Source organism: Mobula hypostoma, chromosome 9, assembly GCF_963921235.1.
Source record: "Mobula hypostoma chromosome 9, sMobHyp1.1, whole genome shotgun sequence".
NCBI lineage: Eukaryota > Metazoa > Chordata > Chondrichthyes > Myliobatiformes > Myliobatidae > Mobula > Mobula hypostoma.
The window spans coordinates 60,918,370-60,937,738 of NC_086105.1; the positions used below are offsets into that span (position 1 = coordinate 60,918,370).

General features: G+C 41.1%; 1 protein-coding gene across 1 annotated transcript in view; it reads left to right on the top strand.

The window, feature by feature from the left end:
- The first annotated feature begins 278 nt into the window (after window positions 1-278).
- Window positions 279-19,369, top strand: part of LOC134352251 (epiphycan-like) — a 42,561-nt gene continuing 23,470 nt past the window's right edge. The window contains exon 1 of the mRNA XM_063059544.1: window positions 279-392. Within this exon, the coding sequence (XP_062915614.1) occupies window positions 279-392 (114 nt within the window). The remainder of the gene's footprint in view (window positions 393-19,369) is intronic.

Below are 19,369 nucleotides of genomic sequence, written 5' to 3' on the forward strand. Positions count from 1 at the left end.
TTGTATGATTATAATTTCTTTATAATTGCAAGGAATGTCTACTTTATTAATAAAAGATAATAATCCACTGGGCCTAAGAATTCCCGCAGGGTATACAAGCAAACTCATTGGATGCTAAGGTTAAAAAGAACACTTCTTTTTAACGAAGTCTTAACAGTACAAATTATTTCTTCAAGAATTCAAGAATGAAGACCTCGACTTATAAAGTACTGGTGGGACTTCTACTCCTGGCAGCAGTTCTTGCTGCTCCTGCAGGGAATGAGAAGAGAAGAAAGGAGATGAATCAAATACAATTATTACCCGATGATCACATTGAAGATCTTGACTATGTGAATCAGGAAGCAAGCATCATATATGACTATGAAGAAAGCCAGATCATTGATGAACCAGAGGTAATGCTTTTAATTATCCCATCGACGAATATTTAAAAATACTTTGAGCCTTCTTCAGTTTTAATTAGAATGTATATTTCAATAAGGGATCCTTTTTCACGTGCTTCCAATAGATCTAATTCTTCTTGATGCGATTACTTTCAATTGCTAGTAATATTTTAGGAATTGCCCTGTGATGAAGCTGTTTGTAATCTTGGCTTTAATTCCATTCATATTAATGAACATACCTACCAGCCGGTAAAGCCATGGGGAATGCATGGAAAAAGCAATTTCAGGCATCAGGCAATATCTGGGAAGTTTCCTTGAATTGACTCTGTTCAGTGGCGTAAAAAGCTGATCACAAGCTGGCAGCATATTGTTTGAACATCAATGTATGTTTTTTGAAAGTCAGAGAGACCTCGCTTTGTGTATATGTGTTGGTGAAGCATTTTAATCTTGGCCTTAATTACAGTATGTATGCCTTAAAGTAGAACCTGATGCATTAGACGAACGACTCAGTTCCAAGTCCTAGCCTTAACAGGATGTATTCTGTCTTGCAAATGCATCAAGAAGTCATGTTTTAAAACCTCAGTTAGGTGCAAATAATGATTTTCTCTTCCATTCACAATGAAATAATCGTTTCTTTAATGTCACGGAAGTAGCCATAGGGTGCCGAATCTGTGGAACTCTTTATCCAGAAAGTGGTAAATCTGTGGAATTCGTTGCCATAGATGGTTGTGGAGGCCAAGTCACGGGTATATTTAAAGTGGAGGTTGATAGGTTTTCGCTTAGTGAGGGCAACAAAGGTTACGGAGAGAAGGCAGGGGGATGGGACTGAGAGGGATAGTAACTCAGCCATGATGGAATCTCAGAGCTGACTCTTTGGGCCGAATGGCATGACTTTGCTTTTATGTCTGATGGTCCAGGTACTAACTCATGGCCAAATCCAATATTGCTTAATTGATGAAGAGGATTGAAATAAATATCATTGCCATGAAGATTATTTTAGTTAACTGATATCTATTTTCATCTTTCCCAAGAAGTTGACAACACATTCAACTACACCTGTGCTCGGTTGCCTTATGTGGTAATCTGGACCCTGACTTCAGCAGTTTGGTACCGGAATGTCATGTTGACAAATGGCCCAAATGGCACTCAGTATTAATGAACTAAAGGTGGTGGAGTTCAAATCACAGCCCACTTACAGTGAACACACTGCAAACAGCCACCAGCCTCTGCTCCTCATAATAACACTAAGTTCAGCTCAGTCCAGATCCCCTCTACTTCAAATGAGGCTACAGATTAGCAGGACTTCTTTAGAAATTAGAATAGACAGGTGCATGCATGAAAGAGATTGATTAAAAATTGATAAGTTGTAGTTTGCAAACTTCTTGAAGTAGAGGAACCAATACTGGGGGCTTCTAAATTAGTACTCTTCTATACAAACCAGTGTGACTGCAGAGTGTAACTGAAACTTAATTAAATACGACAAACTTGTGCAATAATTTCTGCAATGACTACACCTCTGTGAATAAGTATTTTGAACTCATTTATGCATCAAAGTCAAATGGAAATAATTGAAATTTAACTAGTTTGCAAGATCTATTTGAGGAACAAGTTAAAGCAATCACAAATAAAACATAATGATACTGATAATGTTACAATTCAGTCAGCAGAACAGGTCACTGATTACTGTCTACCATCACCGCAGGACTTCTACGTGTCCAAGACAAAGAAACAGGTTGGAAAAATAATTGTGGACACTAACCACCCCAGCAAATTGTCTTTTCCAAAAGCTTCCTTATGGATAGTGCTACGGGACTATTTAAACACAAACTTTGTGCTAATCTGAAAAGTTTCGTCCCCCGGGCAGTCAATCTGATCACCCATTCTAGTTAGCACCCCACCACAACCCCCTCTATTACCCCTGTAACTGCACTGTAAACACTTTAAAACACATTTTTAAATATGTTGTTTAAATTGTAAATACAAGTTGGTATTTATGTATTGATGCATATTTTATTCCATATCTGCACTTCAACCTCTAAATTATTTTCATATAATTCTTCATAATTGTTGAATGTTGCTTTCTTTTTGTTGTGCATCACACCAACATGCCACAGCAAATTCCTAATACAGAGGGTGAATGAAGATGATGTTTAATACATTCAGAATGAGTTGTAAATCTAATGTAGGTAATTACAAATCTCAAGAATCCTGACTCAGCACATGAAACTCCTAAGCACCTGATTGTGTCACTTCTATGATATATAAATAAGTCACATTGGAAGAACCTCAGAAAAGGAGAAATGGAATTAAGTAATACAAGTAGGGTCAAAAATGATCTCAGGTAATCTAGCGAAACAAAAAACCTCAAGAATAGAGGATTATTTCTAGGAATAACATAAGCTCCATCCAGATGATGCCAGAATTGAACCCCGATCTCTGACGACCCAGGCAGTAATAGTGTCGTGCTATCTCCAAGCTACCATGGCACCACAGCTTGTTCAGATTAAACCACATCTGAATCATTGGGTTTAAAATATTTTGGGAATGTCCTGGAGTCAAGAAAAACTCAATAATTAACTTGTCTTCTTCTTTCTATGATGTGTGTGCTTAGATATGTTGTCATAGATTTTCATGAAATTTTGGAAATTAAATACACACCTCATACACACAAGAGATTCTACAGATGCTGGAAGCATTGAGCAACACACACAAAGCAATTCAGCCAGTCGGGCAGTGTCTATGAAGAGGAATAGATAATCGACATTTCAAGCCAACACCCTTCTTCATGGTGAAGTCAGTAACTCAAACATGCATTAATCCGTGTAAAACTTGACGTACTTTCACTGCTGAGGTGGCTAATAGATAGCCAAAGATCTTCAAACTGTTACGGATAGTAAGATCGGTGTCCATTTCCCATTGCATTTGGAAATATTTCATTAGCATTTCAGATTTACTTTGTAAAATGTTGAATAACTAAATATTTAATGATATTTAGTCATAATCTTTAGTTTCGTTCTAGATTGTTTACACAGATAGACAGACAATCCCTTAAATGTAAGCAGATCTAATCCTAATTTTTGCCAGTGCAGAGTTTGCTCTGGTTAATGTCAACAATGTGGTAGGAAGTGATAAACCAGGAAAGGATAAGTCATTGGGACTCAAAGATAACATTCACTAAAAGGTGACAATGGACTTTCCCTTTCACTAGCCAACATGTTACATATTTGATTTCCAGAATTTCATGAAAACCTATGACAACATGCCTAAGCACCCACATCAAAGAAAGAAGAAGACAAGTTAATTATTGAGTTTTTCTTGAATCCAGGACATTTCCAAAGTACTTTAAACCCAATGATACATTCAGATGTGGTTTAATCTGAACGACAGCAAGCTGTGGTGTCATGATAGTTTGCAGTCAGCAGGACACTGTTACTGCTTGGGTCGTCAGAGATCAGAGTTCAATTTTGGCATCATCTGGAAGGAGTTTCCTCGTTGTGAACACATGAGTTTCCTCTGAGTGCTTCAGTTTCCTTCCACATTTCAAAGACATACCAGTTAGTAGGTTAATTGATCATTGTAAGCTGAACTGTGATCAAGCGAGGGTTAAATAGGTGGGTTGATGGGCGGTGTGGCTCATTGAGCCGGAAAGGGTGGTTCCTCATTGCATCTAAATAAATAAATCATAATCAATAATCTGTTCTGGTGGTATTAGAGTCAGTATCAGAGCACTACAGGACAGCCACAGGCCCTTCAGCCCATCTAGTCTGTGCCAATCTGTTATTCTGCCTAGTCCCATCATCCCTCACCTGGACCACAGTTTCCATACCCCTCTCACCCATGTACTTATCCAAACTGCTCTTAAATGTTGAAATCCAACCCACATTCACCACTTCCCCGGGAGCTCATTCCACATTCGCGCCATCCTCGAAGTGAAGAAGCTCCCCCTCAGATGCCCCAAAATATTTCACCTTTCGCCCTTAACCCATCGGCTCTAGTTCTAGTCAAAATTTTGTTTACCTCTGTCAAATTTCCCCTCATTCTCCCTCTCATGATTCATCTTCATTCTGAATATTGACTGACGGATACAAAAAAATGCACAAAAAGACGAACAAAATGGATCAGGCACACCGACCTCCAAAAACTCCCCCTACTACAAATCTCTTAACCTCTTGAAGAATCCACTTAAGCTTTCAGCCCTCCCTCTTCTGCATCAGAATGTTAACATGAATTTTGTGCTCAATCAAGCTTCTCTGCTGGGACTTGTAACTCCTGGCCACAGGTATGAGCACGATCCTGAGCAACCACTAATTCACCTTAATAAATGAATAAACAAATCTCAGATACAGAAACCTTAATGTGAGCCGTTCTCATTTCCAAGTGTGCACCAAACTGAATATAAAGAACGACCAAACAAAGGTGTCCAAAATCAACAATACATCCCAGATTTCTTTCTGTGCTACTTTACTACCTGTGTTATTTCTCTGCCTCTGCAATGCTGTTCAACATAGTTTGCTTAAATGGATGAACAGCACCATTACAATAGAACAGGCAGCATCTCAAGATCTGAGATTCAAAATTGTTTCATGCCATTTCCAAACACAAGTGTAACAGAGAATAAAATGATTGCTACTCTGGATGCAGAATATAAAAAACACACTAAAACATGGAACACAAGAATAAAAAAAGCACAATAAATATAAATATGTAATAGAAATAGCTTATAGATTGATCGTATGTACATAGAGTGATGCTAGACACAAAAGTTTATCTTGGTTTTAAAAGGTACAGATCAGTGTTTCACTGAAGAAACAAAATTAATTTAACACTAGAAAGTTTACACTAGAACACTCAAAGTTTAACACTAAAGCAACATAAAATTATAAACAACATAAAATAATAAAATCATCCAGAGTTACACAAAGTAATGACTCGCACTCTTTACTCCTTTCCATAGATGCTGCCTGACCTTCTGAGTTTGTTCAGCATTTTGTGTGTATTACTACATAAAATCCTTACTTACTTTTGAAATGTATTCAGAAATGAATATACTTTATTTCTTTCTTGTTAACTGGCTCTTCAATGAATATATATTAATACTGCAAAGGCTTTTCTTGACAAATATTCACACCCATCATGCTCTACCACTGACATGACCTTATATTCCAGACTCCAGTCTCAAACTGACCTAACGGATGACACACAAAACTAAACAAATGGGTTCATTAACGTGTCACTCCTCCCACACGTGCTAAATATTCCTCAAAATTATTGGTAAACTAAGTTTTTAAAATCAGCACTGGATTTTATATACCAATTGCACAATTATTGAGAAGGAGGTTGTTCTTCACAAAGAAAGGATCTTAAGTGTTGGTGGCATGTTATTCAAGATAACGATGTCATGTTGGCAATGATTGACACAACTTGGATTTTCCGATATAAACCACTGTCCTTCAATTAAAGACAATTGTTGCAATGTTATAGCGATTATACCGCTTGCAGTGGATCAATTTGCTGAAATTAAATTAATAACTGGAAAAGTGTTATTAGTGAACATGGTAGCCAAGAAAGAATTTTGGAAAGATTTTGAGCCATGGGGGGACATGGTGCATGGCAACTAACTCAATGCTCCTACAGCACCAGCAACCTGGGTTCAAACCTACCCCTGCCTGTACAAAATGTCCTCCTTGTGATCGTCTGGTTTCTTCCACTGCACCAGCTTTCTCCCACAGTCCAAAGATGTACAGGGTGGTCACATAGGTATAACTGGGCAGTGTGGGCTCATTTCTAAATAAACAAAAACATACACTCAGTGGCCACGTTATTAAGCACCTCCCGTACCTAGTGCACGTTCATGGTCTTCTGCTGCTGCAGCCCATCCACTTCAAGGCTTGACATGTTGTGTGTTTGAAGATGCTCTTCTGCACACCAATTTTGCAACGTGTGGTTATTAGAGTTACTGTCGTCTTCCTGTCAGCTTGAACCGGTCTGGCCATTCTCTTCAGACCTCTCTCATTGACAAGGTGTTTTTGCTGTACAGTGGATGTTTCTTGCTTTTTGTAAACTTGAGAGACTGTCATGCGTGAAAATCCCAGGAGGTCAGAAGTTTCTGAGATACCCTGAAATCACCCTGTCTGGCACCAACCATCATTCCACGGTCAAAGTCACTTAGATCACATTTCTTCCCCATTCTGATGTTTAGTCTGAACAACAACCAAACCTCTTGACTATGCCTGCATGCTTTTATGCATTGAGTTGCTGCCACATGATTGGCTGGTTAGATATTTGCATTAACGAGCAGGTGTACAGGCTCACCTAGTGAAGAAGCCACTGAGTTTACACTGAAGGAATTAAGAGAGATGGGGTTACTGTCAGGAAAATAACTGTGATCTTACTAAATGATGGAGCAACAGAAGTGCCAAATGGTCTGTTCTTCATCCAGTTTCATATTCTTATCTTCACACTCTCATTTCTGTGTCAGAAGGTCAAGAGCTCCACTGCAGAGATTTAAATAAAAATAAAAGTGACGAATATTTAAGTAAAGTAATGAAAAGTTATTTTGAAATGTGTGTAAGTCCTCAAGAGAAGAAACTACAGCCCGAATGAAGCATCCTGAAACTAAAAGAAGTTAACTAAGCAGAAATATATCTCTCATATTTGCTAACACTGAGGGAAGGGGTGAGCATGCTTTTAAGATGATTGGAAAAAGAATAGGGGTCCATCAGGGTGGGATTTTTACACAGAGAATGGTAGTTGTGTGGAACGCCTTGCCAGGGGTGGTGATGGAGGCTTATACATTAGGGACATTTAAAAGACACTTAGATAGACACATGGGTGAAAGACAAATGAAGGTCTATAGGGAAGGGAATGGTTAGATTGATCTTAGAGTAGGTTCTGTGGTTGACAGAACATTGCAGGTTGGGGGGGGGTTATTGGTGAAGCTGTACTGTGTTCTATTTTCTATGTAGAAAAATCACCATACAAACCACCTTCATATAGTGGCAATATAACAATGCTAATGCTGTAGATTTACAATTTTAAGACATCCACATCAGATTCTTAGTTCTAATGCACCATGGAGTTTGGTCCTGTCCAAATATCCAATGCAAACCAAATCTTGTTTAATTAATGTTTTATTTATATATATTACAATGCTTTGATTTCCCAGACTAGCATTATCCAGATTAAAAGCAGCATGTCTGTATGTCTGTCAAAAAGTAATGACATAGAAGGAAGACACTTAGACCAACTTAGTTCAAGTTGGACAAAGAAGAGTCTAATTCTACTCTATGACCCTAGACCTGCAATCTTTTGGATCTTGCACTTCAATTCACTTCCAAGAATGCCTCCATCACCTTTTCAGCCATTAATATCTCACCCACCAGTGTCTGGATGAAAACCCTCTCCTTCATTCTAATCCTTTTATCAATCACTTTAAAGTTTGTGTTCCCTTAGTATTGACAACATGCAATTATTTCCAAATAACCTAATACTATTTCTTGTACTGTTTGGGGAATTACTCATGAGTAGAGAGTCAAAGTGCCAGCACACTTCAAAGGGGAGGCCACACCTCTGGAAAGGTAATGTCATAGAATTACCTTACCACGATAGACCATATGATCTGGTTCCTCCCTTCCTTTCCCGTTCTGATGAAGGGTCTCGACCTGAGACTTTGACTTTTTATTTCCCTCCACAGATGCTGCCTAACCTGCTGACTTCCCCCAGCACTTTATGTGTGTTAATTTTTCAGGTGCTGGCTGATATCCAGCGTAAAGAATTTGGCTATCTCCCTTTAACACTTTCAATCCAGATGAAGGGTCTCAGCCCACAGCTTTGTCCATATATTTCCCACAGCAGTTGCTGGTCGATCTGCTTAGCTGCTCCGACATTTAGTTGTTTCACTCCAGATTCCTGCATCTGCAGTCCACTGTGTTTTCTAATTTCAGGTTTGTCTGCATTCATTACTAGAAACAATCTTCATGCCTTTAGTGAACAGCTTGGGGGTTTGAATTCCATACTTTGAGCACAAAAAGCTGAAATGTCTTTCCAACTGAATTGTTCAGAAAGTATGTTGTCAGGTAATGCTCTGCAAGCACAATAAATAAATTTCTTTTCTCCTCCCTCAAATCCTGCAACATTATTTTGAGGTATCCCTGTCTTAACTTGCAAGCCATCAGGCTCTTGAACCAGAGGGGATAACTTAACTCAACATCACCTACTCCTCACTGAAGCATCCCCACAACCAATGGTCTCTTTCAAAGACTCTTCGTCTCATGTTCTCATTACTTATTGCTATTTATTCATATTTGCATTTGCAGTTTGTTGTCTTCTGCACTCTGGATGTCCTAGTTGCATAGTCTTTCATTGATCTGTTACAGTTACTATTCTATAGATTTGCTGAGTAGGACTAGGCAGCCGTCGATCCCAGGGGATCATGGGTTTGCGCCTCTGGTGGATGGTGCCCTTTCCAGGACGCAAGCCTGGGTGGGAAGATTTGCAGAACTGGCTGTAGCCCATGCAGCAGGTTCTCCCTCTCCACGTCACTGATGTAGTCCAAGGGAAGGGCAAGCGTCGATACAGCTTGGCACCAGTGTCATTGTAGAGGTTGCCAGAGTGAAGTTGTAAACAACATCAAACTGCCTTAAGGACTCCAGCTCCAGATTTCTTCCTTGGGGTTTATTCCTGAAGCCTTTCCCATGGGTAGGTATGGCCACAAGGCAGCAGAGGTTTAAAATCAGAGTTTTCCTTCTCCTAGGCGGGCTGCCGTCCAAGGCTGACGAGCCCCACATGCCTGAAATTTTGCTGAGTATGCCCACAGGAAAATGAATCTCAGGGTTGACTCTAGTGATGTACATTTACTTTGATAATGAAATTTACTTTGAACTTTGAAAAGACAGAGTCAGCTGAACAAATTAAAACAGTCACTCTCAAGATGAAGGAGGAGCAACTCCTCGTATGGGGAATCTCCAACCTCATGGCACGAACGTTCATTTCTCCAATTTCTAGTCATCTCTTCTCCCTCCCCTTCCCTCTTCTTCATTTTCTCACTCTTGCTCTCCTCTTACCTCTTCTCTTCTCCTCACCTGCCTATCACCACCCCCGGTGCCCCTTCTCCCTTCCTTTCTCCCAGAATTCCTTCTTCTCCACCCCTTTACCTTTTCCACCAATCACCTCTCAGCTTCTTACGTCATCTCCTCTCACCCTCCCACCTGGTATTAACTATCACTTTGAAGGGTTTTGGCAAAAAACAATGATTGTTTATTCATTTCCATGGATGCTGTCTGACCTGCTGAGTTTCTCCAGCATTTTGTGAGTGTGTTATTCTCAATTTCCAGCACCTGCAGAATCTCTTGTGTTTATTATCAGGTCTTTATCTTTTGTGATGACTTGCTGTGGGGAGTTTGGCTGGCATTTCGTAACAAATTGAGGTTGTGAAAAGTAATGTGCAAGCACAAGTACAGGTAATTGGGGACTACTTTTGGCAGATGACACTCAGATCCACATGTGGGCATTGAACACCCAACATGGGACCAACAGTGTATAAACAAGAGGAAATCTGCAGATACTGGAAATCCCAGCAACACACACGGAATGCTGGAAGAGCTCAGCAGGCCAGGAAGCATCTACGGAAAAGAGTACAGTTGGCATTTCCAGCCAAGACCCTTCAGCAGTCCTGAATCATCGACTGTACTCTTTCCCACAGTCGCTGTCTGACCTGCTGAGTTCCTCCAGCATTCTGTGTGTGTTGCTGGGATAATCTGGACATTCCTTCAACAAAATAGTGCTGAGGTTGAAGTGATTGTATTCCCAGTGGCAGTCTTTGATCCCTAATCATCTGCTCCATCTTCTTCCAGCAGTTTTCCGAGAATGAAGTAGGTTCTTCTCAACTTTGACTCACATTTGGCCCTGACATGAGCTTCTCTTCAATTACCATGACTACCGATGCCCATCCCATAATTGTTAACTGTCCATAAAGTGAGCAAAAGTAGTGAGGTAGGGTTCGTGGGTTCATTGTCCGTTCGGAAATCTGATGGTGGAGGGGAAAAAGCTGTTCCTAAAGCGTTGAGTATGTGTCTTCAGGTTCCTGTGCCTCCTCTCCGATGATAGTAACGAGAAGAGGGAATGATGGGGATCCCTAATGATGAATGTTAGCTTTTTGAGACATTATCTTTTGTAGGTGTCCTCAATGCTGGGGAGGCTAGTGTCCATGATGGAGCTGGCTAAGTATAGCCTGATCACTGGCATTTTCCACATTAGAGAAGAACACCTTTAGCCATTCAAAGCTATCAATTGCCAAGGCACAGAGCCTTGGTCTTTAGCTGGTATCTTACTAGATGTAAGAGCGAATATGTGGAAGACCATCCCCCAAAGTCATTCTATGCATGAAGTCCTCTTTATGATGATTTTTTATCATCAGAAGTCTATTGGTTTGAGGATGAAATGCTTCAACCCCATTTCTGTATGTTTTGAGGAATCTTCAGACTGTGGTGCTTGACTACATGGGTGGGTTGTTTAGGATGCTTTGCATTCCTTTTGCTGTGTGTGCCTGCTGCATGTGGTCATATCATTGGGGCTTGAGGCCCTCCTTGCCTCTTGCCCGTTCCTTTTGCATTTTGAGTAAAATTGGCCCAGGACTTCATAGTTTTTCAAGCAGGCTTTGAAAATATCCTTAAAGCGTTCACAAAGAATGTTTACGGCAAAGATTATGACAGCTGATTCTGGTTTTTGCACCAACTAATTCTTGGGGCAGGAGACTTGAGAGTTCTAAGATGGTGGAATATGGAGCAACAAACAAACTGCTTGAGGAACTCAGCAGATCGTTGGGGGTGGGGGAAGGAATTGTCAATGCTTTGGGTTGAACCCCTGCATTAGCACGATTCATTGATCAGATTGGGTTTTGCAATTACCATGACAAAGTGCTATACCATCAATGCAGTCAAATCTCAATGCTTTCTGAAAGGATGTTGTTTTATATGAGGATCATTTCGTTGCACCTCAGAAGCCACAGAAGAGAAAATATTGAATGAAAAAAGACACAATATAAAATAGCTTAAGCATGTGGACAACATATGTTCTGCTCTTAATATTATTTCCAACTTAAAAAGTGCAAACTACAGACTGAATCCTGCTGCTAGGCCTTATTGGAAACCAATCATTGAGCTAATTTTGCACCTATGTATTCAAATCTTACAATAAATTACTTGAATTTAGTAATAACTTTGACAAAGTGTATTTCCTCCAATACACTTTCCAACTAATGAAACTTTGCAATGTAGTGACTGTAAAACAAACTGGAAAGTGGCCAATATGACTAAAAACAGCACAACTTTAAATAAAACTTGAGTTAAAGCAGGTCTTGGCATGGTTACGGTGGAACAGCCAGTTTGGTATTAAAACCCAAATTTCCTTTGCGGAAGGAAATCTGCCATCTTCATTCATCACATCTGGCCTATATGTGACTGCAGACCACAAAGAGTTTGGCTTCCATTTGCTTCCTCAGTCCAAGGCAATAAAGCATGGGCAATTAGGCTGACATTGTTAGCAATGTACTCATTCAGTGAACAATTATATTTTAAAGAATTAACTGTAAGTAACTTGAAGGTAGGCATATTTACTTAAATGGATGGTTCTTTTACCAACTGTGCACAGTATACTAATGAGATTTTTAAAAACAAAACCGTTTTTGTTTAAACAAGTATGTTAAATGTCTATTCAGGGAGCCGTAAATAAATCACTAGCGGGCAAAACAACAGTAATTATTCTGAAAAGGTGAGAAAGCTAATCAGGTAGAGTATTAATTTGCTGAAAGTACATTGCAGAAGTATTTGACTTACTTGGAGAAATAAAATCCCAGCACTGATGGAAAACGTAAATTGCTAAGTTGTGATGAGCAAGATCCAAAGAACCCTTGATCAATTTTTCATATCCCTTACATTCAAACACAGCTGCTCTCTTAACTCCTGGAAACTGGAGATAATCGTAAGTTAATCAAAGTTATTCAACATACAGGAAATCAGGCTTCGTCAGTCGAAGAAGATTAATTTCAGCTTTGTGGGTGCTGGAGTAATCATCTACAACCTCATCTTCATAGAGTACACATACAAAAGCAAGTCCTCCGGTAAAGACTAAAATAGTCTTTACACCCACTCAGCCTGCAGGTCATCCTTTATGGAATCCTGCACAAGGACTCCCAAGTCCCTTTGCACCTCTGATTTTTGAATTTTGTCCATATTTAGAAAATAGCGTTTACATACACGTGTGTTTCTACCATAACCTACAGAATTTAACTAAAATATCAAGTCAAAAACAGCCAGCAGAATATTTTTTCAGGACGTGTAAAGATATTGCTTTCTAATATGGTTGGATTTTGTGGCAAATCAGGATCATGTTACTTTAATGTACTATTGCACCCTTGGTATTTATCACTAATCTGATCATATTTTTCTCAAATGTTTTAAAAATTATGAGGAGCATTATTCGTAGATATGTGATTGGGCATTTTCAGGCCCGATCCCACAGCTGCGGTTTTGACTGCCACTTCTGCAAAATGAGAAGCCATACACCAGAAATGTTAGTCTACAACCAGTCAGAATCGTACAACACTGAACGAAACCATTCAGTTCATCACCCCTAGACCAGGTATTCAAAAGAGATATACATTTGCTCCCACTCACTTGCATTTTCCAGATGCCCTTAAAAATATTTCCTTTTAAATGTGTAAAACACTGGAGACATGAGATCTGGAATCTAGAACAACAAACAATCTTTGTCTTTGCTAATATCAGCTGTACCAGGTGACTAAAGCTGAAAGCTCAAAGTACATACAGTGTATGTCACCATATACAATCCTGAGATTCATTTTTTGTTGGCATACTCAATGAATTAATGGAATAATAGCCATAATAGAATCAATGAAAGATCACACCAATTTGGGTATTTGACCAGTATGCAAAGGACACGACTGTGAAAATACATACATACATACATACATAAATAAACAGATAAATAAGCAAGCAAGCAAGCAATAAATATTGAGAATATGAGATGAAAAGTTTCTGAAAGTGAGTCCATAGGTTGTGGGAAGGTTTCAATGACGGGGCAAGTGAAGTTGAGGTGTTCCCTTTGGTTCAAGAGCCTGATGGCTGAGGGGTAGCAACTGTTCCTGAACTTGGTGGCGTGAGTCCTGAGGCTCCTGTAACTACTTCCTGATAGCAGCAGCAAGAAGAGAGCATGACCTGGGTGGTGGGGGTCCTTGATGATGGATGCTGCTTTCCTGTGACAATGTTTCATGTAGATGTGCTCAATGGTGCGGAGGGCTTTACCCATGATGGACTGGTCTGTATCCACTACTATATGTAGGATTTTCCATTCCAGGGCATTGGTTTTTCCACACCAGGCTGTGATTCAGCCAGTCAATATACTCTCCACCACACATCTAGATAAGTTTGACAAAGTTTTAGATGTCGCAAGCTCCTGAGAAAGTAGAAGTGCTGCTGTTTACTGTAGGTTTACATCTGAGATTCAGTTCTCCATATAAGATTGATTCCCATTATCCATAAGTGGATAGTGTGGGAATTAACAAGGATCAAAAATAAGCACACAGGCTAGTGACATGCCTACACTGTTCTCCTAGAATGAGGCAGGTGAATGCCTGTTACTGCAATGGGTAGGGGAGAAACTCCTTTACAATCCTGGAAACAAGAGAAAATCTGCAGATGCTGGAAATCCGAGCAACACACACAAAATGCTGAAGAAACTCAGCAGGCCAGGTGGCATCGATGGAAAAAAAATACAGTCGATGTTTCGGGCCAAAACCCTTCGGCTGGACTGGAGAAAAATAGCTGACTAGTAGATTTAAAAGGTAGGTGGAGGGGAGAGAGAAACACAATGTGACAGGTGAAACCTGGGGAGGGGGGGATGAAATAAAGAGCTGGGAAGTTGATCGGCGAGATGAGGTGAAAGAGGGAAAAGGAGATGCGAAATGGAGAAAGAGTAGAGGGTGGGTTTGGGTGCATTACCAGAAGTTTGAGAAATCAATGTTCATGCCATCAGGTTGGAGGCTACTCAAACAGAATATAAGGTGTTGTTCCTCCAACCTAAGTGTGGCCTTATCCCGACAGTGGAGGAGGCTATGGAAGGACATATCGGAATGGGAATGGGAAGTGAAATTAAAATGGGTGGCCACTGGGAGATCCTGCTTGTTCTAGCAGGCAGAGTGTTGATGCTCGGTGAAACAGTCTCCCAATCTATGTCGGGTCACACCGAACACAGCAAATGACCCCCAACAGACTCACAGGTGAAGTGTCTCCTCACCTGGAAAGACTGTTTAGGACCCTGAATGGTAGTGAGGGAGGAGGTGTAGGGGCAGGTGTAGCACTTGTTCTGCTTGTAAGGATAAGTACCAGGAGGGAGATCAGTGGAGAAGGACAATGGACAATGCTGGAAGTCAGTGGTAGAAGGGTATTGTCAATATTTTGAGTCTTTGTCAATATCGAAACCCTCTAGAATACTTCTCCTAACATGGAGAATCCATGCAGGATAGGACCTATAATTCTCACCTACGTTCAGAAGGTAGAGAAGAAAACCACAGAAATTAACAATATGCCTCACCGCTTAAGATGATTAAAGGGTGAAAAGGTATCATAGTGGCTAAAGACGCCAGCAAGCGAGGTTCAGTTCCTGCTGCTGTCTGTTATCTCCGTGACCACGTGGTTTCTCCTGGGTGATCCAGTTTCCTTCCACATTCTGGAGATGTATGAGTTAGTAAGGGCTGGAAAGTTGTGGCATGCTATGTTGGTGCCAGAAGCATGGAGGCACTTGTGGCTGCTCTGACCCAGCACGTCCTTGGACCGCATTGGTCTTTGATGTAAAATTATGCAATTCATTGCATGTCTTGATATACGAGTGACGAATAAAGCTAATCTAATCTTTATCCATGTTCATCGCCAAACAAGTCAAATCTGCTCTGAGGCTCGTCATTCTCCTGGATCAGACATAGACCATACTTGGTGGGAAGATATCAAATAGTCTTCTGTTGTTCAGAAATTTAAACAAATACGCAGGGCTGGGGCAAGAACTTTACCAGCACTGTATTCTGCTCTCTGTTCTCCTTGTCCTTATGTATAGAATGACCTGTCTGGGTGGCACTCAGAAAAAGCTTTACACTATCTATCCCTTGGTGTATGGGACACTAATAAAGCAATACCAATATTGTTTATCAGAATATTGTACACATGGTAGGTGTACTCTCTAAAATACGGTTTGGCGAGGGAACCCACAAAATCAACATGACTGCTCTTCAGAGGAGTAAGGATCTCATGCAACCCACATGAATGGGTGGGAAATGGAAAAAACTGCTGCAGAAACTCAGCAGGTTAGGCAGCATCAGTGGGCAGTCATCATTTCGAGTTGAGATTCTTCATCTAGACTTGTAGGAGAAGAGGGTTGGGGAGAACTAGCGTGGAGGGGACATCTTCTGAAATGATGAGATGGTTTGGGAGACAGTGGCCTGATGATCACCAGCAGGGTCCTGATCAAGAGATAGGTATGAGGGTATGTCCTAGAGTTTCCCAATCACATTTGTTGTAGGCAAGTTACCCTCTCCCATCTTGCTTCTGGCTGAATCCATCCGAAAGATGGTGGTCAAACAACAGCTGTGGAGACACATAAGTCAGAGCATGCAATCACACGGACAATGTTGCCACCTTTTGCTTGGATCCACTATTCATCTGCAGATTGATTGTCACTTGCAAACCTTTCTTGGGTTTGGGGCTCCAGAATAAATCACAGGAAGCTGAAGCCGTATTCTTTGGCAACTTGTTTAGCCAGCCTTGTATTTTCTTCAAGTCTGGTTAGCTGATGATGCTGGAAATGTGTGATTTGTAGGACAGAGATATCAAGAAAGAACTCGTTGAATCAAATAACTTCAATAGAATTGCTGCAGTCCTCTTTCACCAACAGATCATAAACGCATTGAGTCCAAGGAGATACAATGGAACAATCTGCCAAAGAAACTGAGAAAAATGGGCCAATGAACCTCATTCTGATGGCAACCTTCATTAGACGGTGCATTAAGCTGTGTATAGATGATGGGTTTGCAACTATCACTGGGCACTAAGACTCTATCTGTCCTATTGGATGGGTCTGGCCATGTTGGAATTGAATGCTGTATTCAGTTGGATGTGTGTATTATTGTAACTTGTGCAGAAGAATGTCGCTGGCCACAAGTCAATCATGCGGTTTGTTTTATGGAATATCCTCAAGGTTTTAAGGGAAACGAGGGTGATAGATGCTGTTGGCCTATTGATTGAATATCTCATCACTACAACTTTCAAACAAGCATTTGGGCTTTTCTTGGCTGGTGGTGAGATCGAGGGTCTCAACGTGCTGCCTTCGAGGTGGTTGTGGTGGGGTTAAGAGCACCGTCCTCTCTTTCCCTGATGTACATTGGGCAGGATAATCTGGAAAAGGATGCAGAGGTTTTGCCAAGGTCCAGCCTGGAACACACTGCCTGGGGAGAAGATGTGAAAGCAATTTCATCATGTTATATTATGATAATATTGATGCAGAGGTGAAAGAGCAGGGAAATGAAAGTGAACACTTTGAGTTGTCAGATTTGGCTGAATATGCTAAATAACAATTGGTGGAACTGATTCTTCAGATAAAATGCTGGCCCATTTGGTGAGAAATACACTCAGTGGCCAGTTTATTAGGTACACCAGTTCAACCTGCTTGTTAGTGCAAATATCTAATCAGCCAGTGATGTGGCAGCCACTCAATGCAGACATGGTCAGTTGTTGTTCAGACCAAACATCAGAATGGGGAAGAAGTGTGATCCAAGTGACTTTCACCATGGAATGAGTGTTGGTGCCAGATGGGGTGGTTTGAGTATCTCAGAAACTGCTAATCTCCTGGGATTTTCACACACAACTGTCTCTAGATTTTACTGAGAATGGTGTGAAAATCAAAAAAAAAACATCTAGCTTGCAGCAGTTCTGTGGACAAATATACCTTGTTCATGAAGCAGGTCAGAGGAGAAATGCCAGACTGGTTCAAGCTGACAGGAAGGAGCAGTAACTCGTGTAACCATGTGTTGCAGCAGTGGTGTGCAGAAGAGCATCCTTGAATGTACAACACACTGATCCTTGAAGTGGATATGCCACAGCAGCAGAAGACCACACCGGATTCCACTCCTGTAATGAATAAAATGGCCTCCAAATGTATAGAGGAGCGATGATTGGATGGCATGCAGGTTTTCTTTTTCAGAAAGTTGCTAAATTAGCTGGATCTGTGGTTGTTGGAGGCTCCCTCCTGCCTCGAGTTTCCAATCCCGGGGGGTACGTCACTATTGACCGGAAATGAGTGGAGTGAGATGTGAACAAAGCGAATCAGCAATTTCAAAGTGAGGGCAGCATGGTAGAATTCAGCGGACCAGTTAGCATAACACTATTACAGCATCAACAACCCCGGTTCAGTTCCTCACTACCTCTGTCCGAAAGGAGTTTGTAGGTTGTCCCCGTGGCCGCGTGGATTCCCTGCAGGTGCTCCTGCTTCCTCCTGCATTCCAAAAACATCCGGATCAGAAGGTTAATTAGTCACATGATTGTCACAGGGTTAGTTGGGCCAGTAGGACCTGTAACCATGCCCTATCTCTAAATAAAATGAAAACTAAAGGTATTTAAGAGGTATTTAGGCAGGTATTTGGGCCATTCGGTGGTATCGTGGCATCATCACTGGACTTTGATGCAGATGGTCCTGAGTTCGAATCCAGCCTGGTCCCAACCTGGGCAGCAGCAACATCTGCGTGGAAGAAAGGCCTGGCAATCTACTTCTGTAACTTGCCACAAAAAACATGTGGACAACAACACTATCCACAGAGCGTCATGAATCAATGACAACTCAATGGCACTCAACAATAACAGCAGACAGGATGGTGAACAGGTAGTGAATGGAGGGACACGAGCAGGCAGACGGCTGTGGCATCTTGGTGGGCACAGATTCGTATTTTTTGAATCTGCTCCCTAAGCAGCATGAACTTTGGAGAAACCACTGCATCCTTTTCTGGACTATCTTGCCCAATGCACATTAGGGCATGTTCAATGTTCTAGATGTCCTGCGTGGCTGTGTAACATGGGACTCTGGGTTTTGCTGGCTTTTCCCAAGGACGGACACTGATTCAAACAGCAAATGCTACTGGAAAAGTAACGTTTCAGTGAAAGGTGCTGTTTCGTTTGCCCAGAACTTATTGGTCTTCCAGTTCTCGAAGCTGCTGAGAGCCAAGGTCCAGGACGACAGGATGAAGGAATTACCACATTTCACCAAAGACATTGAAGAGCTGATCTTATGGAGTCAGACTCATAGAGTACTACAAAACTGCGGCAGTACATTCAGCCCATCTAGTCCATGCCAAATTTTTATTCTGCCTTGTCCCATCTGGACCATGTTGTTCGGCATGGATCGTCAGGTCAAAGGGCATGTTTCCATATGCTGTATGACTCTACGATTCATCACAATTTTGAAGTTAGAACCTGCCCACTCTTGAGAAAAATCGGTAGACAATTGATTACATAACAACACAAAATATCTGTAAGGAGACTTGCATCCTCAGGGAGTGTATGTGCAAAGAAAATGTATGCAGGAGATTAACAGTTCAGCACAGACTAGATGGGCCAAAGAACCTGTTTCTGTGCTGTAGTGCTTGTTATATGTCTCTGTGTTGTCAGGCTAGTATTTGTAAAGCTTGGAACCAGATCTCACATTGTGATTGGCTTCAGCAAAGAGATTGCAAATACAATGTATTCCAGTTAATTGGGACACATCGAGACCAGTTTTGGCCCAATTAAGCGGCTGCCCCAATTATCCAATGGCCCAATTAACTGGAACCTACTGTATAAATGCATTTGGTATAGGCATCCATTAGTCTCGTGAGACCATGGATTTGCACCTTGAAAGGTTTCCAGGGTGCAGGCCTGGGCAAGGTTGTATGGAAGACA